The sequence below is a fragment of the Chenopodium album genome, chromosome 9 (genome assembly GCF_948465745.1).
Source record: "Chenopodium album chromosome 9, dcCheAlbu1.1, whole genome shotgun sequence".
Lineage (NCBI taxonomy): Eukaryota > Viridiplantae > Streptophyta > Magnoliopsida > Caryophyllales > Amaranthaceae > Chenopodium > Chenopodium album.
The window spans coordinates 71,180,457-71,203,705 of record NC_137842.1 but is presented as its reverse complement, the minus strand read 5'-3'; the positions used below and the strand labels follow the sequence as shown (position 1 = coordinate 71,203,705).

Sequence of the window (23,249 nt, the reverse complement as noted above, 5' to 3'; positions counted from 1 at the left end):
AATTTAAAATACAAAGTAAATGACAATTAGTGGACTAGGATATGTATACATGTATTAGAATAGATATCAAGATATGCAAATGTCTTCCTCCTTTGTCTGTTAGTTTAGTGGAACTTTTTTTTATCAATATTAAGTGGGAAAACATAGGCTAATCTAAATCACAACATATAATGCTATTCCAAAGATAATTTATACAAGTATCATCATTCCATAACTTGAGTTAAAAAGGAACACTTAGCTTTTGAAAAAAAAAAAAAAAAAAACAACAACAACAACAATGGCCCATAATTGACCCAAATTTTTAAGCACAATGTAGTACTGAATCTTAAAAATAGGCATTATGCAAGAAAAGAGCTTGACGCATAACTGAATGACTTACAAATGCCATTATGCTCGCTGTCAAGCTTACCGAAAACAAAGGATAACAGGCGCAGGGAAAAAAAACGCATAGATTAGACATTTGTAGATGTCTGGAGCAACAATCTACTGAGAACATGAAACTAACTAATCCTTTCTGAATGTAACAAAAATTCAAGTTTGTTATTACAGTGTAGCACATTATCAAAACTTTGCACTGCTATAATTGTCTGTAAGTTTACTAATTTGTAATGCCTTTTATCTATCCACGTACTAAAACCAATTTACGGAAAGGACTGTACAGTAATTACCTAAGGAAAATTTTGAAGAGTCGAATGTTTGTATCACTCGGGTCATTTTTGCCAACTGTTTCAGTCAAGTTAATTAATGCCCTGAAATAATGCAGGCAACAATTAGGTAAATTGGTATCTAAATACGGATTAACGGGAAGTAATAAGAGTTGCTGTCAAAATTACAGCAATACACAACACACCTAATATTGTTTGTCAAAAAAGCAGAAAACACGGCTACCAACTTGGGCCCGTGTGAGCAAAATTAAGACTATAAGATCAAAAGATAATATGACAGTGATCAACCACGTACCGGAATTTGCTGCGAGTTTCTGTGCAAGAACCACCATGGACCATTCCTTGAGAGTATTCTGGGGATTTGTAGCAAAAACAATATTATCAAAACATAGAAATAACATCAACATATACAAACATAGAGATTGAGACCAGGCATCTGCCATGAAAGATGAGCTTGCTAAAACTGAAGCAAGAATTGATAAAATATTGTATTTGTGTCTATATACAAGCTTAACAAACTGATATTGTTAATCAATCATTTTTGCAGATTATGGTAACCAAAGCTCTCAAACTTAAGGTCATCAGAGATCACTTCAGATCATGAGAAAGCAATTCATAATAAACGTACCTTAAGTATCCGGCAGCCATGCGCAAGCCCATGAAGAGGGTCAATCCAAGCCAGACACCAGGAAGTTTCATCACTGAGGGAGCATAGAGAAGGACAGACGACGAAATTGCCCCTACCAACATCTAAAATTCAGAAATGTAAGTAGACTAAGAGACAAATGCTTCTAAACCAAAAAGTCCTATCACCTTACCATGGAATAAGCAGCATATGAGAAGTCTGACGCTCCATAATGCAGACCATCAAAGATAAAAGCTAAAGAGTTGAGTGGCTGGCTTGCACTGACAAACTGTTGAAAATTGGCCGATTATGAGAGGCTACATTGCTGCTACCTATTATTTAGGCAAATAAACTCGGGTAATATGAAAATTGGTGCTTACCCAAGTGCCAGATTTTACAATCTGTAGTACTGCAGGATCCTTTGTGAACAAATTCGCTAAAGAACCAAAAGAAGATCCCAAAATTACAGCTAAAGCACCACCAGTAACTATCCCAATCTGGAAGGAGTTAGAACAAGCGCGGAAGCACCATTAATGGTAACATCCACATGACAAATATACAGACATGAGAATTAGATGTCAAACATGCAATATTAAAAAAGTAAAAGATGAAATTCTACCTTCAAAATAAAATTAGTTAGCTCTTTCACCGTATCGTAGTCACCGCTTGACAAGGAAGTAGCAACCAAGGCCTGAAATGAAAAGTGATGTGAGTGAACTCGATCTTACAGCATAAATGCTAATAGTTAACAAACTGTTTAAAGATCATATATTAATTGTTTTAAATCCATTTGAATCACTCCAACCATCCAAAAGGTGACATTCCTTTCTATTTTAATGTCCCATCCTTATTACATATTACTATTTACTGCATATTCATCGATGCAGATTTCCATATTTGGCTAAATACCCCACACGGTAGTCACATTTTCAATATTTGTGAGTCATCATATATAAACACTTTAGGATGGAGGTAGAACATCTTTTTCTTTTCTCTAAGTCAAAGTAGATGATTGATGAGCATATAGCCTGGACATGGAACCTCCCAGATGGATGAAGCTATTAAAGCCCATACCTGACCAGATGCCGCTAATGCATCAGTTAAAAGAGAGACAGCCAGCCACACTTGCATACAGATTTGATGAGCAGCCATTGCAAGAGGACCTTGACGAGCAGCCATTGAGGTCCCAATCGTCATAGTTATCAAAACAGCTAGAGTTCTTCCAATAAGAAATCCACCTGTAAAAAAAGATAATGTAAGGGAGCAGACAATACTCCAAGCATGCAACACTTAAAACTTTAAAAGTAGCATGGCCAACTAAGCAGACTAATTTGAGAAGTTTGTAATGGTGGTTATTGAATAAAAGGTTATTACAAATTAAGAACTAGACAACGAATCATAAATAGTAATAAAATATGAAATTTTTCTGACACTCACCAGACTTTAAATAGACCCCAAACTTCAGGTCTCCAAATTTTGGAGGTAATAATACTACTCTCTTGCTAAGATACCAAATCATCAAGAAGCTACCAATGTATCTGGAGCACAAAAAAACAGCATGATCACCAATTTTTATTTTTATATTTGTTTTTTTAAAAAAAGGGACTAACAGACTTCAGGAATAATATACATACTGAGACACAACAGTGGCAGTGGCTGCTCCAGTGACACCCATCTGAAAATAATTTATAAAAAGTGGGAACAGAAAAACAGCTGCAAGATTAGCGACACCTGCATAAGGATCACCAAAAATTCAACACACACATAAGAAGTCAAAAGAGGAAAGTAGGAAAAAAAATAAATTTAAAAGAGTAAAAAGAATAAAATTAGGAGATAAGAATGACACCAATTAAAAACAAAAAAAGCAACCAGGGGATAAAACAATAAGAATACATAAGCAATACTGAAGTTTGAAAACATGCCTAAGCAGTATACAGGGGTTTTTGTGTCCTTAAAGCCCCTTAGGACACCCTGAAGAGCCAAAGAAAGTACAACTGCGGGGGCACCAAGAGCTCTAAGTGACAAAAATCTTTCTGCTTGTAGTCGCATGGGGGAAACCTGCAGGGAGATTGCAACAGAACAATAAATTATGCCAGTAAGCAATACTTCTGCAGTTTAGTGCCAAGGATATACCAGATAATGGCCAGCAAAGATAACAAAGGGCTCATAAGTTATATTTGTAAGTTTAAACCAAACCACAAGTATCTAAAACTTACTGGTGAGACACCCATTAAACTGAGGAATGATCCACTTCCAAAAAGTAAAGCTAGAGCCTCAATGATGCCAATGCTTAAAGCAAGGAATAATGCTGTAGAAACTGATGATAACTGCTTTCTTTCAAATTCTTCATGACCATCTAGTAGGTGCAAACATAATACATCATAATCAAGCATTACAAAACAATTCAATAGCTACAATAATGATCAGAATGACTATTCAGAATACTATACCTAAAGAAGACTTTGCTATATCTTCGGCTACAAATGAAGTTGCAACACTAAGAAGTGGTATGTTGAATAGCTTTGAAATGATGTTAAAGATCGACATAGAAACACCAGCAGATGCAAGTTCTACAGGACCTGCACACATAATGCTCTACTAATTTAGATCACAATTCACCACGAATATTAAGTTTTACTCCGTAATATAAAGTTGAAAATTATTAAACTCACAAAAAGAACATAGATAATTCAACATGAGAAATTGGATATTAACCTAAACTGCCAATATAAGCTGTCTCCATCAGCTGCGCCAAAGGATCAATGGCCTGGCTAGCTAATGCCGGCAAAGAAAGCATTATAAGCTCTCGTTTCACATTCGGTGGAGGCAATTGTTTAGAGGGCTGAATTAAAGGCTCACTGCAAAGTCATTAAATAACCCAGCAGTCAAACTAACATATAAAAAGAAATATACTACATACTTTGTATGATTTTATTGTACTTTTTCCTAGAAAAATGCACTGGAATCAGGAAGATTGAATTCAACAACAGTTTCTAAATAATCATAATCGTAAAGAAGTGGTTTTATAACACATAAAATTTATTAGATGCAGGGCTCAAATAGTGGTAATGTGGTATTAACAACAAATACATAGAAAAAAGAACTAATTGCACTTATAATACTCTTGAGACGAAAGGAACTATCCCAGGGGGTTTATACACCAAAAAACTTAAAACAGAAGAATTATTCGAAAGCATGAAATGTTTCAGCAGCTAATAATGGTAATTAAAACATGTAATGGAATCATGAAGATTAAAGCAAGGGTTGACTTTTGACAGCCATATAGACCTTACATTGCTGAACAGAAAAAATTGCTAAAGCAAGGGTTTTGAGAGCCATAAAAAGAACCAAACATATATCAACATGACAAGCCTTACAAGGTTTTAATAAACAAAATATCTATAATAGAACAGTGAGATAGCATAGATAAAAAGAAACAGAGGTATATAAAATGAAATTGGTTTTTTTTTTACATAGGTCTACATACAATAAAAAGTCATGCCGTTAAATATATACACACACACTGACGTAAATCAATCAAAAATTCGAAGCTTAATAATATTTCAAACCTTAAACCATTAACACCATCATAATTTTCCAAAGTAATCTCTTCTGCAGCACTCTCCACTAAATCATGAGGCTCCTCCTCCACATCACAAGGCTCAACACTGCAATCTGAACCCAACAGACTATATGTCACATTCTGAAAAGGCTTTCTACGACGAATAATAGTTTCCTGAGACAGCTTTCTTCTGTCAGCAGACATATAGCAGAGTCCCGACACATCTTCAGGACTCTTTCGATTAGCCAATGAAACTGAAGTACGAAATCCACATGATCGGCCCATAGAACTTGACCCGGCTGCCTTGCTCCATCTTCTCCTAGTGCTAGAAAATGCTGTTGAGATTTTACCACCACAAAGTTGTGCAGCTGTCATCCTTGAAGCTGTTTATAATCAATCTTCTCAACCCATATAATTCTACACAATTCATTAAATAAAAATCAAAATCAATATAATGTACAGAAATTTGTGCACCTACACCATTATGTGTTTCGAAAAACTCTTGATACATCTTTTCACAAATCACTGAAGAAGGAAGATCACTACTCATATCAAGCAATGCCCACTTGAAGCATATAGCTAACTACAATGTAATTATAGTGTTAAACAACACGGGCATGATATCGAATTCAAGTCCAAATTCGAAACTCGTTAGCATCTACATTAGTAGTTTTAGTACATTACTAACACTAGCTGTGGCATTAATGTATAGCTACACCCCATGTATGGACCACCTAAGGACATAATTTTGCCTTACTGCCACTTGCAAAAACAACACACAAACAAAAACCCACATTTACAAGAAACCCCCACCCACAAATATATTTAAATTGAATAATGATGATAGCAGAATTAAGGAATCAATGAAACAATCCAAATTAAGAAAAAGGACATAAATATACCCCAAGATAAGAAAAAACAAGATGAATTGAACAAGTGAAACTCCGTAATTAGTAAAAATTAAGGGTTAATCAGTATTATTATCATAATAAAAATTAAAATTCAGCCTTAATCATAATTAATCAGTGCAAAACAGTTTTAATCAGTTAAAAATTAAGTAGAGTAAACATTAAACATCAACAAATTACAACGAAAATTATGAAAGACGAAATACAAGAGGAAAAATAATGCATACGAACTAAATCAAACAAAAGCAACAAATTACGTTCTTTAATCTTTACAAGAAATTAAATTGCTTTCAAATTCCTGCACCTAGAATGGCAAATTCTCATAACAATAACATTGATGAAAGAGATACAGTAATACCCATCAACGAAAATATTACGAGCAAAATTCTCCGAGCATAAAAATTAAAAATTGAAGGAAAAAGAAGCAGTAAAATAAACAAACAGAGAGAGAAAAATACCTGGGTTGGAATTTTTAGGGTGGATGAGAGTGAAGAATGAAGAAATTGCAGGGGAAGCGGTTATTTTCGCTTAAAGATTGAATTTTTATTTTTTTACTCGATTTGTGTTCCAGCAACACGTAGGCGGTAGGAGTTCTTTTCGATGGGCTGCTTGTGGGTCTGTATTTTGATGTCCTTGTTCTCAAAATAGCATGGCTGCACGGTCCACGGGGTATGGGCGTATTAGAGGTGTTAATTTGGATGTCTGGGTGAAGTCGAATTCGGTCGAGTTAAATTTCAGACTTGAGTCATGTTAAATAGTTGTGTTCATGTGAAACGAAATTTAAATTGGTTTTTTTTAGGTTGGGTCAAGTTTTAAGTTTTGACACCAATCGATATAGCAGTATAGGTTTGGAATCGGAAATCAAAGTACTCAATAGGATGGTATTGTGTGTCAAGCTTGAAAACTTGACAATTTTGGGTGCGTTCTATCTGAACTTATTTTAGTTATAAATTGAACTTGTGTAACTCTGATTAACCCTTATCTGAACTTATTTTTCTTGAAATAAGTGAAAATAAGGTGAACAGATTAGGGTCTTAGCTCTAACTACACCTTTAGTTTCTAAACTTGATAACATACATCTTGTAATTTGAGGAATGAGTTTGAATTGAAATTAGCAGCTTATCAAACACAAGATACGTGTTTTGCCCATTCCATATTCATATGCCTTAAGCCTAATTTTATCTGTATGGGTTTCTAAATTTGATACTTGATAAAACAAGCAGTGTTATACGTAGTATATAGAGTAATTTTACACCAAGTCACAGCAGAAGTTGACTACCGTCATAGTTAAACTAAATAATCGTAATTAAGAAAACAATTGGATTCCAAAGCATTATTATTGATTCAGATATTAATGCCAGACAATTCATCAACTACAACACTTACAAATTACATCCAATTTCTTCAACCAACACCCCATTACCCTCAAACAAACCAAAAACAAAAAGGAAGGAAAAAAATTTACCAAGTAAACAAAAACAAAATCTAACTTCTAATGTACTAAGCCACACAAAATACTCCCAAGTATAAACGAATCACAGAAATGTCTGCAGCATGATCATCTGAAGACTGAGCAAAACAATAGCCAAACTCCAACCTCTCAAACGAGATCCGTTGCTGTCCTCACTTGATCCCGGGGCTGCATTACAACGTTGAGGCAAAGACAGAGCTAAACATCAGCAACTTTATCAAGTACAAAATCACTGCAAATATACATTAAGCTATACAATATTTGTATTATTAAGGCCTGAAGTATAGCAGGTTGAATTGATTAAATCAGTTTATATACGCTCCTTGATTCAATAATCAAAGAAATTGGTTGTTTTCCATCAAGAGCGCGTATGAATGTGTATGATCAAATGTTTATTAGACAGTACAGAAATTTGAAGATTACCAGGACAAGTGTTTTCAACAGCAAGGGTAGTGAGAACGGTTTGTTTGTTGTAACCAGCATAGGCACAAGTTGTACGGCTGCAGCTTGAAGTAGTCGAGTTACTAAGTAACAAATTCGAATCAGGACACTTCATAGCAGGACATGTAGGCCAATTCACTGCTTTAAGTCCTGATGGTTGACAATTCAGCCTAAAACAAGCCATACAAGCATCATAGAAAATGTAAGTACACAGCTAGATTAGTTGAAGTTTATGCAAGCAGGGTAAATAGTTGATTAAATTGAACCAATATGATACAATGAATGAACTTACGTATAGTTATTTGTTTTGTCACAGCTGCACCTTACACAGTTGTTGGCAGTAAAAACGTAAGTGCCATTGGCGACTAGCAACGAGGAATCAGAGGAGCTGTTGTTTATACTTGAACTACAAGCTGCATCAGATATTTTTGTTAAAAAAAATAAAATTATCATGGAGCTGAAGAAAAAATGAAGCGAATTGAAATGAATGCAACATATGAAGACCTCTTTGATCAAAATGTTAGTATATAATTTCAGTATTGAGATTTTGGAGGATTGTAGACTTGTAGTGAAGGGTTGTGAAAATGACTCTAGAATTATGGAGAGTATAACTTTAACACACCATCTTCTATTCAGAACAATTCATTGCTTTATTCAATTATAAACTTCGCGTGTGAACTTAAGTACACAATTAAGTTATTGATACTCCGATCAATTGCAAATATTTAAAAACATCCGGTTTACACTAATTAGTGTAAATCAGGCTGAAACACTCACCGCCAAACCACCACTCCCTTAGCTTCTCCCAAGAATCCGGCGTCCCCCTCCGATTTCGACCTTGCTGACCACCCCAATTCCAGCGCTTCTGACCTCCTCCCATCCCCCGATTTGTCGAGTTTGAAGTCCGGGATTACAACAACTCCGAATGCCTCGACCCCAATTGCATATACATTATACCTTATTGTGGGTATCTATCATTTCACCTCATCTACTTTGATGGTGGCAAACATGGCAGCGGCGGAGGTGGTGATGACTATGGCGGCAGAGGTGACGATGACGACAACTATGAAGGGAAAAATATGAGGACTTGCAGTTGGTAACGGAGAGGGAGAAGGGGGTTGAGGTTTTGATGGAGGAGAGAGAATTTGAAGGTTTGTTAATGGTGGAAATGTTTAGTTTTGAGGAGAGATAAAGATACGGGATGAAAGTAGAGCCATTGGGTTAACTTTTGCATTTTTTGTTTATTTTTTTTATTTTGATACTCTGTTTTTGTGAAAAAAAAGGGTCACTTTTGTGTAAAAAAAGGGTCACTTTTGTGTAAAAAAAGGGTAACTTTTGTAAAAAAAAAGGTCACTTTTGTGAAAATAGGGGTCACTTTTGTAATAAAAAGGGTCACTTTTGTAAAGAAAAAGGGTCACTTTTATAAAGAAAAAGGGTCACTTTTCGCAAAAATGTTCGATGTACAATAAAATTATTGTAAACCAGGGGCATGCAAAAGGAGTTGTTAGAATAATGAGTTCTCGCTTGCTTATTGCTTTAGCTCTATCAAATTTGATCAAATTGTATAATCATGGATTATTATTAATGAAAGTTCACATCTACTTTCACAGTTATATGTTCATACATAAACTTGAGTGCTAGGCATTAATTTACTGTACGAGTACATCTTATCATATTCTAGTCAGCTAGAGATGTCCCAAAAAAACAGTTTCATTTTGGCAGTTTCAACAATATGGCATTATAAAATATAAATGCTGCAAAAATATTCCCTATACATGTCATTCCACTATTTGATTTATGTTTATTTAGCTTTTTTTTTTTTTATACTTTTCCAAATATTATTTTTCTTGTGAAAATATACTACTCTCTGGGCCTCTCAATCTTATTTACATGTTACGGAGTACAATTCTATCCACCAAAAAGGCGAAAACAACTCCTCTATTATATCTTACATGGCGCAATCAATTATGTATAAGAAAGCCTGAATTCTCATGAGTTTGAAAGAGTCATTAGCCGCAACACACAAGTGTAAAACCATGGGAACAAGAGAATGCGTAAGTAAACCATGGGCCCATGTAAAGCATATATAAAGTGGGTTGAATAATAGTGGGCCTAACCCCAACTTGCCCACTAATTTTCTGAATATTATACTATAGCCCGTCAGTAAAAATTCAAACATACTCTCATTATATATCCACCTATCATCTATGTATGTAGTAAAAGACAAAAACCCACCTATGTAACAGACAATTATAGTAATTTTTTTTTTTTTTTTTTTTTTTTTTTGAAACCATAGTTGTTTTTTTATTATTACTTTGTATATAATGCCGTTGTTAAACCTTGGAGTAATTAAATAAATATAATTCAAATGTTAGTATAATTGTTTATTATGGCCCAAATTTGTTGTTTTATGGTAGAATTAATTCGAAATTAGGCAGAACTCAATAGCAAAGCACGTGCACATGCAAAATGCAAGCCGTGGGTAGACATAGCAGCCTTTTTCTGACTACAAAATCCAATTTCGGAACTATTTCTTTACTTTGTCACTTCTTCTCGTATTCGAATCTATCCCTTTGCTATGTTTTAGATTAAAATGTCCTTAAACACCAACTTAAAATACATAATTACCAATGTTTTATTTTATTTTTTTTCTATTTCCTGTTTTTCTTGTGTTATGTGTCAATACACTTATATATTAAAATACATCCCGCCTTCTATTATACACCTGAATGTATTAGATAAACATAATGTATGTAAGTAGTGTTTATATGACTGAGAACTTTATATGTACCCAAGTGTACAAAAAGGAAGCCAAACCAGACCATAACATAAATTTTGCACATTTGATGATATTAATTATTGGTTGATTAGAAAATTAAAATGAAACTAAAATATCAATTGAGTAGTCTGTTTTGAATTTAATTATCACGTTACTAAGTCAAATTACATTATTAATAGACGGTTTTAATAAAATTGAGAGAGAAGAGAAAAAGAACCTTTAATAGGGACATCAAGGACTTGACCAGCAATGAGACTCTTAGGATCAGAAATACTGTTCACTTTCATCAAACTTTCCGAAGTCATCCCAAACTCGGCCGCAATTTGACTGACACTACTATCAGGAGCCACCACGTGTGCATAATGAACCACCTCCTGACCCTCCACGTCATCACAGCTACAAGGAAGTGGGATCCACAACTTCTGACCAATAATAATGAGATTAGGATCCTTAATCCCATTAGCAGTCACAATTTGAGGGTAATCAACGAGTCCAGAAAACACTTGACTAGCAATATGAAAAAGACCGTCATCTTTGACAACAGTGTAGTTAGGAACACGGTTAGAGATCCCTGTCCCGTTGCGACAATGGCAAGGGAAAGGGATTTTGATGGTTGAGTTCGCAGTCACTGTATGACTTGGAGGAGTGTTTGAAGGGAGGTTGTTGACTCCCAAGATAGAACGGAGTGTTTTGACTTGGAAGAGTGATTGGATGTGACCGATGGTGGTTGTGTTCGGGGAGATGTAGCCGGCTAGTGCACGACAAGTGGACTTTGTCGTGCACTTGAATACCGGTGGCGGTGCTTGCGCAGAGATGATTGGTGGTGAGAGGAGGAGGAGGAAGGAGAGTGGGATGAGGAGGATAGTCATTGTTGTTGTTATTGTAGGTGGGAGTGTTGGTTTTGTGTTTTTTGTTATAAAGAGGGAGAAAGAATGAAAGATAGGAGGTTTCAAGTTGGAGCTTTGATTAAAAGGTGGGATGAATTTAATGTGGTGTTTGGGTTTGTTTGTCTAGTTGGTTGAAGGGCGAAAGAAAAGAGTGGACTTTGACTAATCATGTTGTTTAAGTCTATGATAGTGATAAAATAGTGTTTTGGTGGGTATTAGAGTAAATTACACCTTGTTCTAATAATAGCATCCCTTATCAGAGTTATCACATGTCGACATATACACTAGCCTAATATTTGAATTTTCTTATTTATCACTGCTTAAGTTGGGATACATTCAAAGCCATATATATGTTCAAACACAAATTCTTATACATAGGGTGGCCACGCGTATAGACTATAATATGGAGTTGGTCACATTGTCTGGCCTGTCAATATGGGATTACTTCGTTAGAGTTATATTATAGGGGTTATTTTGTCTAGGTTACAGGAGCTACTCACTTAGTGTTATAAAAATTACTTTATTCTTTTATAAATGGGCTATATTTATAGCCAGCCATACACAAGACGAGCTGGACTGCTGGTACTCCAATAATTATGCTGAAAAAATAAATAATATTGTAAATATAGCTAAAATAATGTAAGTATACAACTATTGATATTGAACTATGGAGTAATCTATTTTATGCTACTCCATATGACACTCTATAAATCTTAATTTAGCTCCCCGTTTTTGATGCCTTGATGGCCATAGTTATTCAACATCATTTTAGAAGAAAGCTTACACAATTACACATAAATCAGTGTAATTAATATTATGCTATTCACAATCATTCGTTATCTTACATTTTTTTATTTTTTTTTTGAAAACATTTGTTATCTTAATCCATTTTTCCTACATAAAAACAAGGACAAAGACAGTCACGAGGGCACAAAAATTGGAAGGTTGAAAGAAGAGTCGAACTTCTTTTTGAAAACAAGTTGGGTCAAATTGACAAATTCCATTGTTTTATAACTCTTCCATATTCTTTCATACTTACAACGGCGTGTTGGAACCAAGTAGCGTAAGTGGAAAAGTTGGCACTTTCACATGAAAATTTTTTTATCTTATGAAGGGCATACTAATCATTTCATCATAGATTAATTAGTTTAGTCGCCGTTTAATAATCTTACATACATGATAATCCATCCTACTTCATACAAATAATGACTTACAGCAAAGCTTGTAATAATTTCACTACATTTAACTTATTAAATTAATTTAGTCAAGGCGAATTGCTTCACCACAGTCTCAAGAGATTAATAATATTGTTTACAATTATATTATTGATAATTATGCATTTATATAATATTTTCTCTATTAAACTATAATTAAATTAAGATTATGATAATCATGTGACACCCCAACAACAAGGGTCGTACGATAGAACAGAGAAAATTTAGGAATTAGAAATTTCATGATTTGGACAATAATGGCGTCCTGGCGTTGACTAAATAGAAGTCAAACCCAGAGTTTTCGGCATAGCGTATGCCACTTGAACACACTCTCCTTCATTCTGGTTTCCGAAAGTCAAATGCTTAGGTTGTTCACACTTTAAATAAAGCATAGGTACACTTTTAATACTTCGTATCAGTTAGTTACTTATCCAAAAGACAAGCTTTTGATCTTAGTACACAGCATTTACCGGAGATTTAGAACTTTAGAGTTAATCATAGATCAGACCTGTCAGAATTAACGATAGATAGGACCTGTAAAGATTGAATCAGCCTAAATAACCAGAAAGATTAGAGTAAAAAACTACGAGTACAAGGTAGATTAAAGTAAAACGTTACCAGAAAGATTTTAAAATTAATCTTCTGGCACAAAACTAAATAGAGAGTATCCAAGGATGGCCATATTTAGTTTTTCACGACTTCTTAATTAATGTAAGGAGTTTCACAGATTGACTAGTCAGAATTCAAATGAAAAAACTACAGATAAGTTAACGATCAGTTGGTTTTGGTGGTATAATATACAAAGTATTATATATGTACTTATCTAGCAACTCATATTAATTATTGAGCTATTTATGCAAAAAAAAACTGTAGGTCATTGATAGTCAAGGTTGTGGCTGCAGGGAGAATATTTTCTTTCCTTCGAAAAACCTATCAAAACCGAAGATTTGTCTTGTAAAACGAAATTAACCAGGTACAAATGGGTACCGTTAACTCTAACATCTCCTCCGTACATTAGTGTCAACTGTCAAAATTTGATATTGAATATGGAGTATAGATAACAAATTAACAAGTCAGGAAATATGACAGATACAGAGGAAAGGGATCTCCACAACCTTGACTATCAATGACCTACAGTTTTACACGATTTTCCACCTAGAAATTACTCCATAAATCTTAAACTATCCTCAAATCAGATTTTCAAGAATTTACTCCGTACTATGGGTAAATACTTAATCATATACTAAATGGCAAGTTGCAACTCTCTATCTGACATTCTGACACTGCAATACCTCGAGCTTATAATCAACAGATGACAACAGCACAATTTAAGAGAAATAAACTGGAAACAATCTCACCTATCTAAGTACCACAGATCAAGAGCCCAGAAAAAACAATTTCCAAATTCTTCAGCAGTGCATGTTATTGCGTGCTTTGCTTGGAGATTCGTTTGCTAATAAGGAATCACAGATTTGACAAGAGAAGAATCATAAAGCCTCGCAGCTTATTCCTAAGAAAAACCCAAAAAACATGCCATATTTAATGGCCACCCATAAATAATATTTTCTGGCTTCTTGCAGATGGGTTTGTGCCCTACCTAGTAGCCACAGAAATCTTAGTATATAGCACATAATCATTGGGAAGGAACTAATTCAGAGTTCATTATGCTAGGATTGTCCAAGCTTCTACTGCGACTTCACATCAACACTCATTCATTCAAGATGTCTAGAGTTTTCTTTCAAGTCAAGCTGCTCAGTCAGGTCATGGCTTATTACGCTGTCATTTTGAGACCAATTCATTCATGTTTGGATCAAGTCCATTTTGGTTTGGATCGAATCAGTGAATAACAAAATTATGCATAACTAGACAAATTTATCTGCAAACTACACTTGTTATCATTTACTACCAAAAAAGTGTAGCAATGCATATATATATATATATATATATATTGAAACAATTTATATTAACTGCATTTACATAACAACTAAATTAAGAAAGAATTATTTATAGACAACACCAATAGTAAAAACCAAGACAAATTAAAAAGAAAAAGTATCAAAATATAAATAATGAAAACATGGCACAAGCATTGATTTGTTTTTTTTTTTCTTCTTGGTGTTGTAAACAAGTACCAGCATTTGCGAATCAAAGTTTATAAGTTTAATTAGAAAATTATAATCAATCATTTCTGTCAAATCAAAAACTTCCTACCAAGTGTATCAAAGAAAAGATAGCTACATGCAACATCACATCTAAAAACTCTATGTTCTATAATAAGGATCAAGAGGAACAAATCAGTTGATGGCTAAATACAGTAACAAGTTGTTGAAAGGAGGAGCTAACCGAAAGGCAGAGCTAGAGCTTGAGTAAGAGCTTTTCACTTCTCATGAAAACGTCGCAATATTGATTCAGCAAAGCTTTTTTGCCTGTGCATACGAAACATTCAACATCAATATTTTGTACTTGGTAATTAGAGATAGATATATATTAAGTTTGTTATGAATAAAGCAGCTATCCAACCACCAAAACCCAAGAGAAACTTAGTAATTAGTAGTTTTTTTTTTTTTTTGTGTGTGTGTGTGTGTGTGTGTGTGTGGGGGGGGGGGGGGGGGGGGGGAAGCATTGATGACAGGCGACGATAGAAGGGTCAGGTAGCATCGTAGAGATGATGCCTTCACAACCTCCAAGATTACCCTCAATTCTCCATCCTGATAACAGGCACTACCTCATCCCGTAACTTCCATCCACCTTCATTCTCTTTTTTTCTTTTACTGCCCCCCTTGATAAATGAGGATGTCTTTGCCCAGGATGGCCAGCAACCCCTATATAATGGTACCGATTAATAAGTATATATGTACTTAACCGGGTACCAACAAAGCACTACTTAAGTACCAAAGAGAGATTGCACTAGTCCAATATGGACACAAGCCATTTTTTAACTAAGCAAGCCTCTTTGTAAGTTTATAGATTACAACACCCCCCCCCCCCCCCCCTTCTCTCCCCTCCACTCACAACACCACACAAAAAAATTATAATAAAAAGACCCTCGTGCCCTTAAAATAAGAAAGACGGGAACATAAAGGAGAGGGTGGCCAAGAGGAAGCAATGTTAAAGTAGTTGAATCCCTGTGTATGGAGAGGGCAAATAGTATAAAATTCTTTGCTTTACTAATATTGGCCTTACTGAAGAGAGAGAGAGAGAGAGAGGGGGGGGGGGGGGGGGGGGGGGACTTACTTGCTCTCTGTGAACCTAGGGCTGGGGCGTAGATACTTCAGGTAACCATCCCAAGGAACCTTTTTCAAGCCTGCTCTATGAGAGATCATGTCTCTAACCCTGCAAAAAGAGAAATACATTACACAAAAAATGAATCCAACATCTCATGCTTATACAAAATGAAGGAGATAGAAATATTCATTCACCTCTCAGCAAATTCAATGGGAGTCTCTCCCGATTTTATTGTTTGGGGCTCTAGATACCAAACATCACAAACAACGGCCCAAGATGTCATTAGCTGAAGCAGATGTGTTGTAAATGATTGCCTGCATATACATAGAATCCTCTAAAATAACCACACATTAACTGGCATTTACTTGCACACTAAAATCAGACTTATTTTTTAAACTATGTCTATTAGCAGGCATATTACAAATGGACATTTAGGGGATTAGGGCTCAGCATAGAGATCAAGTATCTGCCAATTTTCTTTCTTTCTTCTTTAATCTGATCCTTTTTCCTGGCCTCTACCCCACCAAGGTCATGGGAATAGGTTGGACACTAGAAATTATGGATGTTTCTAATGGAGTCACAGGTTGCAGTCACAAGAAACACTCACAAAGAAGCAACCAACCAACCACCTATAAACATCGTGACTAGCTGGTTTAGAATAAGAACAATTCTAATTTCTAAGGTGGCAGAGATACTTAAATGATGCCTGAAGAATTTGAGAGGACAGATAATTTAAACAAAAAGGAAAGAATGAAAGACACAATCAATGCAGCAATAGAAAATATCCTTATGTAACATCCAGAATCAAGAAAGAAGCTCACAGCAGCTCTTACTTCTTACTGTTCCAGAAGGCATCAACAAAAATCTTGTTGTACTTGATAGCTACAGGACAAACAGGGCAGTCAAGCTCAAATGCACCCTAAATGATGAAAAAAACAGGAAAAAAATAGTTAAGCATCAAAGAACAAGTTGCTGCCAACAAATTTCATCCAAAAGTTAACAACAGAGACATCCAAAACTTATACGGAGTACTAAAGTATTCTTTACCTTCTTGAACATAACTGTATACTCGTTATTAACACAAGTTCCTTCAGGAAATATCAGAAGTGGGTTATTGTCAGCCCCATGCACATGGTCCCTCAACCTGCAAATGTAAACTTGAAATTTAGAAAAGCCTAGGTAAGATATAAAAACATGGATGTTTCCAGACACGCACTTTCTTTGTACAACAGCACGGTCGTTTACTTCTGCACGATTGAACCAAATACATCCAAGACTTTCTAAAATAGTACTCTGCAGCAATCCTGCACGAAAAGGACAACAGTAAAATGTCACTACATAGATTTACTCATTTACCCTTTTTAAATAGGACAATACAATGAAAAAACACTATATTTTAATTCATCTGTGTTAGACTCAGCTTATTCAATATCTGATTGAAGCTTTGCCATATATTATGATATTATTAAATCTTAAGCTGTAAACGTGAAATGCTCCAGTTCTGAAACTCTTCAAGTTGCAGCATATCAACAAAATTACCTGTTAGTTTCTAATCATACATCATTCATTAACATGTATCCTTTTGAGCATCAAGTTTCTAATAATATGACAATACAATGAAAAAACACTATATTTTAATTCATCTGTGTTAGACTCAGCTTATTCAATATCTGATTGAAGCTTTGCCATATATTATGATATTATTAAATCTTAAGCTGTAAACGTGAAATGCTCCAGTTCTGAAACTCTTCAAGTTGCAGCATATCAACAAAATTACCTGTTAGTTTCTAATCATACATCATTCATTAACATGTATCCTTTTGAGCATCAAGTTTCTAATAATATATAGAAAAGCAGAATCTGTGAGAGCATACCAAAAAAATCAAATTCTAAAAGGTGGAACACGCAAAGAGAATTGTTAGCATATCCATTGCTTTGAAATCCTTACCAACCCAGCCAGGATGCTTTTGCATAATGACAGCAAATGCAGTCATTTGTTCTAAAACAATGAAATCAATCATGGATGTGTGATTGGCCACGAAAATCTGTTTGAAACAAAAGCAAAAGATCAATTTTGAGTGTATAATACGGGAAAAACGTTGATGAAAACAAAACTGCACAGAATTTATCACCTGCTTAGATCTCACACTCGGTCGTGGCCCATGATACTTAATAACCCCAGTCCATGATGCAACAAAGAAACTGCAAATAAGCTCCACAAGAGATCTCTGATAGGAAATCAAATGAAACATAAATTGTCATAGCAGGTATTTTCAGAACTACCAATTCAAAAATATAGAGAACCTTTTAAACACATTTCATTTACAGCCACAAACATTTTCACTTCCCCAAACACTAATAATTGAAACAACTAGAGTGCCCACTTTTTAACTTCATACACAAACCTTTTTTTCTCTCCTCTCAACTTTAAAAAAATTACTTTTTTACTTCGTGTTAAAATTAGAGGATTTTAGAGTAGAAGATTGTTGAAAAAGAGAAGTGGCCATTGCTACTCAAGTTTAGCTCAGGCTAGAGAGAAAAAAGTTTCTTATCTCTACATTGTAATATGCTGAATACAAGCTATTTGTGGATATTCTAACTAACAACTAAAAAATCCTAAATTTAAGGAAAACATAACAAAGACAATGACTTGACCCTGGTATTAACTCGGCCACATTGCAAAGCATTTTAAGGATTTTGGAGCTTATTGCAAATGCAGTATCAGACCACAAACCGTCTGCATTGCCCACGAAAGTGGTTCAGCGGCCATTACTGTGATTGCAACAATTTCCGTGACTCAAAACCATGGGGCTGACAACTAAGCAATCTCCAACACTTTACTCTTTCTCTTTCAATAAACACATATTATAAACAATCCAATTCCAAACAAAATCCTAAAATCAATATATTTGAGCGGAAAAAATCATACACGTAATTATAAAGTTATGGCGGTTCACTATTTTGCAAGTATTAAATCTGTAAGTGGGGATGCGTTACAAACTTCCAGTTGTGTAAATAGAGCACTAGTTTACTATTTGGTACAGCCATTTTATTCTGTTAGCAAAAGTTAATCTTAGGTCCTATATCAGGTATCATGCCATTACAATATTACATGCACCTAAAATGACTGTTGCTGTTGTTTGAAATATGCAGTATAAGCAGCACTGCTATCACGACATGCAAGTATGCAACATTGTTCTTTTTCTAGGGCAACTAAGTTTCGAAGTACAAAAGAATATATATTAAGTCCCAAGATATAGTCACATACTTTTGGAACAAACATATATTAGTGCTTAAACTTCACCCCCAATAAAAAAATATAAACATATAAATAAATGTACCTCTAATTTCTTCCTCAGCTTATTTTGCCCTTTCAATAAGAAATGAACAGGCATGTAGAGAGAAAGGAATATTATCCATCCAAGTGTCAAAACTAGAACCCTGCGGAAATACATTTAACAAGCGTCAGCTAGAGAGTAGCACAATGTAGAGTAGTCACAAGGCTTAATAGCTCTATTACAACTACATAACTCTTATTAACCTATCAGCAACAAACTTAGAGTGCAAAGAGTCTCAAAGCAATACAGCATCTAACTACAGTTTGGATGATCATAAAATACTGGACTTTCCTTTCTATAAATCTATTCACTTCCTCTTGACATATTTAGAATTATTTATAAGTAAATAAAAATAGTACAATAGATGATTGATAGAAAGATAATTTCTTTGCACCAAAAGAATGCCCAAAATTCGAAGTGTCACAGCATGCCTTCTGTTTATCTTTACAATAATCTCATGAATCACAAGTCACCAACACCGAATTCACCATCAAATTGTGTCACTTTCCACTCAAATTTTCATATATCTCACTTCAGTATGGCCACCTACACAAACTGACACTCAAAGCATAATTAACATGTTTATCTAGACAAATTTAGGAGCACATTGTTTTACATGCTCATGATCTACCCGCCTTAATTGCATATTCTACATGTTCGTCTAGACAAATATTTTAATCTAACCTTTAACGGTAATTCCTCAAGACTTGCATAACCACCTCTTAAGTGGGAGTCGGATCAAAGAAACAAATTCCAAACTTACTTGAAACATTTATTGACACATAGTTTAAGAAACAGTGGTTCCAAGTAATTGATTTGAAAGCTAACCTTATTGGGAAAATAATCAAGTATCTCATAACAACTCCACAACACCACAGCGGAAATAGATAGATATTCCAGTTCCAGGGCTCTGGAGGATTTGACTTGAAGCAACGCGTAAAAGAGTCCTGAGTACATATTAAACAAAAATGATAGTCAAAAGAAGCCATAACCCAAGCATATGATACTTAGAAGATGACATTGAAAGTCAAAGGTTTGCTTCTCATTAATTTTTATCCCAAAGAATCTAACTTATGTGTGACGTGTTATAAATAATATTATGATAGAAACAGCCTTCCTGCAACAAACAAGATTTACTAAATCACAGCAGCACAGTCAAAGTTTTACTAGAAAGAAAATCACAAGAAAACAAGATAAGGGAGGGGGGGGGGGGGGGGGGGGGGGGAGGCAAAGTAATACCGAAGGAGACAAAGCAAGCAACCATTGTACAAGATATAAAAAGGGTTCAAATATGTTTGTTCATACTATATGTTCAATATAAAACTAAATCACTCACATCAACAATGGCGCCAGCAGCCTCGGTAAGAGCGGGAGAAAGATCAATCAAGTCCCTCCTAAAATTGAGTCAATTCAACCCACAAACAAATAAATACATATATTCATTTTTTAAAAAAAGTTGATCAGAAGGAAAAATAAAGAGGACAGAGAGAGATAAGTACAAACGAAGCTTGCCATGAGGCTCGGGGAGGGATTCAGAAAGATAATCTTCGATGTTGGGTCGGTCCGAATCCAATTCAGTGCTTACAGATGGATATAGCTTCCCATCTTCACTCTTACTCTCACTCATTTCTTTCCACACTTTTTCTCCTATAAGTTATTTGATGTTCCCTTTTCTTTGGCTGATTGAAAGAGAGGGAAACAACATTATTTAGCTTATCGATTCGGCAAACACTAATACAAACATGGGAAGACAGTAACAAAGATTAAGAGGCCACCAATCCCACAAAGTAGAATAAGAAGATCACATACAAATTGAAGTATAGAACCATATCTAATAAGAATTAAATTTTTCAATATATTAAACAGAATGTATCATTCAAACCTTAGAATAAAGGAATTTTTCAATGTGCAAAATCTGTCAAAGATAAATGAAACTAAATTGCCATTACTAATCAAAATCAAAAGCATATCATAATATAGACACTGGAATTGAAAATATAAAATCATCAATTTCATGAAATAATACATTAATACTTTACACTAATCTAATCAACAACTAAAACTAGAGATTAAAGAAGAAAAAGACATCAGATAATAAGCGATTTTTTTATCAACACCAAATAATTTCAATTTTAACCATAAGTTTGTATCGTCATCTGCCAATTTATCAGATAATTATTAACAAAAAAAAATACAATTCAGGTTGTTATTTAAGTTACAAGACATTAATTCGAGCTTTGAAACAATAAACCATGAATATGACAGCAATTAAACGATTCAGGTAGGTTAAAAAAGGCGATTTAAGCGAGAGGAAATACCTGGAGAATATGCGATCGATGAATCGGCAAAAACCTAAATCAAATTAGTAAAAAAAAAAACCTTGAATTTGCAGGTGTAACGATTCAATCCAAGGAAAACGGAGAAGTTGCGACGATTTCAATGGAGGAATTGAAAGTATTTAGGACAACAACAATGGTGATTTGAGGAGAGAGAAAAAAATTATATAAAAATGAAGTTTAGTGACTAGTGTGAATGTGTGATTGAGTTTGTGATCCAAACCTTCAACTGAATAATGGAAATGTGGACAGGGTTTATGACGGGACCAAAATTCATGTTATACGAACTTGGGCCTCTCATCACGGCCTCGTTTGTTTTGTAACAGGGGTTTATGATGGGAGGAGGTTTATTATGCTTCACTTGTGTTTTATGGAAAACATTTTATTATCTATACTAGTTTAGTTCCCGTGCAAGTGTGCAACAATACGGAGAAATAAAATTTTCTACTCTATAATTTTTTTTTATATGAAGTACATGATAAGTAATTTCTACTGTAAGTATATTAATATCAGCAATTTTTTGGTGTACCAGGCCACACCATGCAGCAGGGGTTAACCGAGTTTTTTTGTTAGGGGTTACTTGTGTTTTTCATACATGGGTTACTTAACTTTTTCAATCAGGGGTTACTTGATTTACTAGGTCATGGATTACTTGAGTTACTTGGTCAGGGGGCACTTGAGTTTTCAGTCAGGGGTTACTTAAGTTAATCGGTCAGGGGTTGCTTGAGTTTTTCAATCATGGGGTTACTTGAGTTTTTCGGTCATGGGTTACTTGAGTTTCTCGATCATGGGTTACTTGAGACGTTCGGACAGGGGTTCCTCGAGGGGTTCACTCGGTTAAGGTTTACTCGGTAAGGGGTTACTCGAGTTTCTCGGCCAGGCCGCATTCAAAAAATTGTGACTCGAATAACCCTTGACCGAGTAACTTGAGTCACCCTTTATCGAAAAACTCGAGAAACACAAGTAACCTCGGAAACTCAAGTAATCCCTGACTGAGAAACTCAATTAACCCCGAAAACTCGAGTAACCTAGACCGAGAAACTCAAATAACCCCGGAAAACTCGAATAACCCCTGATCGAGAAACTCAAGTAACCCCGAAAACTCAAGTAACCAAAACTCAAGTAACCTCTGACCAAGAAACTCGAGTAACCCCTGTCGCACGGTATAACAGACCGCATATAAAAATTTGTGATAAATATACCTGTGAAAAAAGGACTCGGTAAGGATAAAGCATATGAAAGGTTTATTAGATAAAAATAAAAAATAAAACTAATGACATCATCATAGCAAATTGGCGGGAAAAAAATTTATGTTAGAGTGACATGTGTACGATTTGAAGAAAGGATGATGTCAGCAACGTTTTGTTTTACTATTAGTTTGTTGTTTGATTGATTTTTACTTCCTTCAACACTTTTTGTTTTTTTTTTAAAAAAAAAAAGTATTATCCTTCCTAATACTTTTGAGTCAAAGTGTTAGACCCTATTTCCTTCACTTTAAAATAATAATAATATTTAGTAAAAATAATTTCAGTTATAAATAAAAATATAAGTTCAGAACAATAAAAAATCATTAGCTATGAAGAAGAAATATAATACAAAATCTATAAAAATAATTTCAGTTCTAGAGAGAACGGATCTTACTTTTTTCTATGGAGTATAAATTTTTCTAAGGAAACAAATATAAAGGAACTAATCTCTTACCTTTATGTTTAAAAGATGATTTTGTTTTTCAAAATAAACAAAGCCTTGGCTTATTTATTTATTTATTTATTTGGAAAAATTAGAAATAATAATCTTA

General features: G+C 34.6%; 3 protein-coding genes and 1 non-coding gene across 6 annotated transcripts; all 4 read right to left on the bottom strand.

Annotated features, from left to right (window-relative positions):
- Positions 1 to 484: 484 nt before the first annotated feature.
- LOC145559143 (protein DETOXIFICATION 45, chloroplastic-like) lies at positions 485 to 6,398 on the bottom strand. Its single transcript, XM_081620569.1, has 15 exons — positions 6,219 to 6,398; positions 4,860 to 5,269; positions 4,006 to 4,148; positions 3,741 to 3,869; positions 3,507 to 3,646; positions 3,213 to 3,348; positions 2,925 to 3,021; positions 2,728 to 2,828; positions 2,365 to 2,528; positions 1,910 to 1,981; positions 1,671 to 1,787; positions 1,484 to 1,579; positions 1,294 to 1,415; positions 961 to 1,018; positions 485 to 749 (listed from the first exon to the last, which is right to left on the bottom strand). The coding sequence occupies exons 2-15, from the start codon at positions 5,225 to 5,227 to the stop codon at positions 738 to 740; spliced, it is 1,755 nt and encodes a 584-aa protein (XP_081476695.1). The 5' UTR covers positions 5,228 to 5,269; positions 6,219 to 6,398; the 3' UTR covers positions 485 to 737.
- A 668-nt stretch (positions 6,399 to 7,066) lies between these two features.
- Positions 7,067 to 11,487, bottom strand: LOC145559144 (lysM domain-containing GPI-anchored protein 2-like). Its single transcript, XM_081620570.1, has 4 exons — positions 10,669 to 11,487; positions 7,965 to 8,085; positions 7,655 to 7,842; positions 7,067 to 7,399 (listed from the first exon to the last, which is right to left on the bottom strand). Exons 1-4 carry the CDS (start codon positions 11,318 to 11,320, stop codon positions 7,296 to 7,298), a joined length of 1,065 nt encoding a protein of 354 aa, XP_081476696.1. The 5' UTR covers positions 11,321 to 11,487; the 3' UTR covers positions 7,067 to 7,295.
- A 1,174-nt stretch (positions 11,488 to 12,661) lies between these two features.
- On the bottom strand, positions 12,662 to 21,695 carry LOC145559142 (glycerol-3-phosphate acyltransferase 9-like). Of its 3 annotated transcripts, none has more exons than XM_081620566.1 (14): positions 21,434 to 21,695; positions 20,615 to 20,794; positions 20,452 to 20,509; positions 19,944 to 20,062; positions 19,119 to 19,218; positions 17,910 to 18,005; positions 17,726 to 17,822; positions 16,994 to 17,081; positions 16,825 to 16,921; positions 16,611 to 16,696; positions 15,972 to 16,091; positions 15,787 to 15,885; positions 14,896 to 14,978; positions 12,662 to 13,086 (listed from the first exon to the last, which is right to left on the bottom strand). In XM_081620566.1, exons 2-13 carry the CDS (start codon positions 20,740 to 20,742, stop codon positions 14,930 to 14,932), a joined length of 1,137 nt encoding a protein of 378 aa, XP_081476692.1. In that variant the 5' UTR covers positions 20,743 to 20,794; positions 21,434 to 21,695; the 3' UTR covers positions 12,662 to 13,086; positions 14,896 to 14,929. The 3 variants fall into 3 exon arrangements, with proteins under 3 accessions (XP_081476692.1, XP_081476694.1, XP_081476691.1); XM_081620568.1 differs by having other exon boundaries at positions 12,663 to 13,060; XM_081620565.1 differs by lacking the exon at positions 12,662 to 13,086 and having other exon boundaries at positions 14,671 to 14,978; positions 21,434 to 21,694.
- Positions 21,196 to 21,279, bottom strand: LOC145561205 (small nucleolar RNA R16). Its single transcript, XR_014093765.1, has one exon. It is a non-coding gene; the product is annotated as a small nucleolar RNA R16 (small nucleolar RNA).
- Positions 21,696 to 23,249: the final 1,554 nt, after the last annotated feature.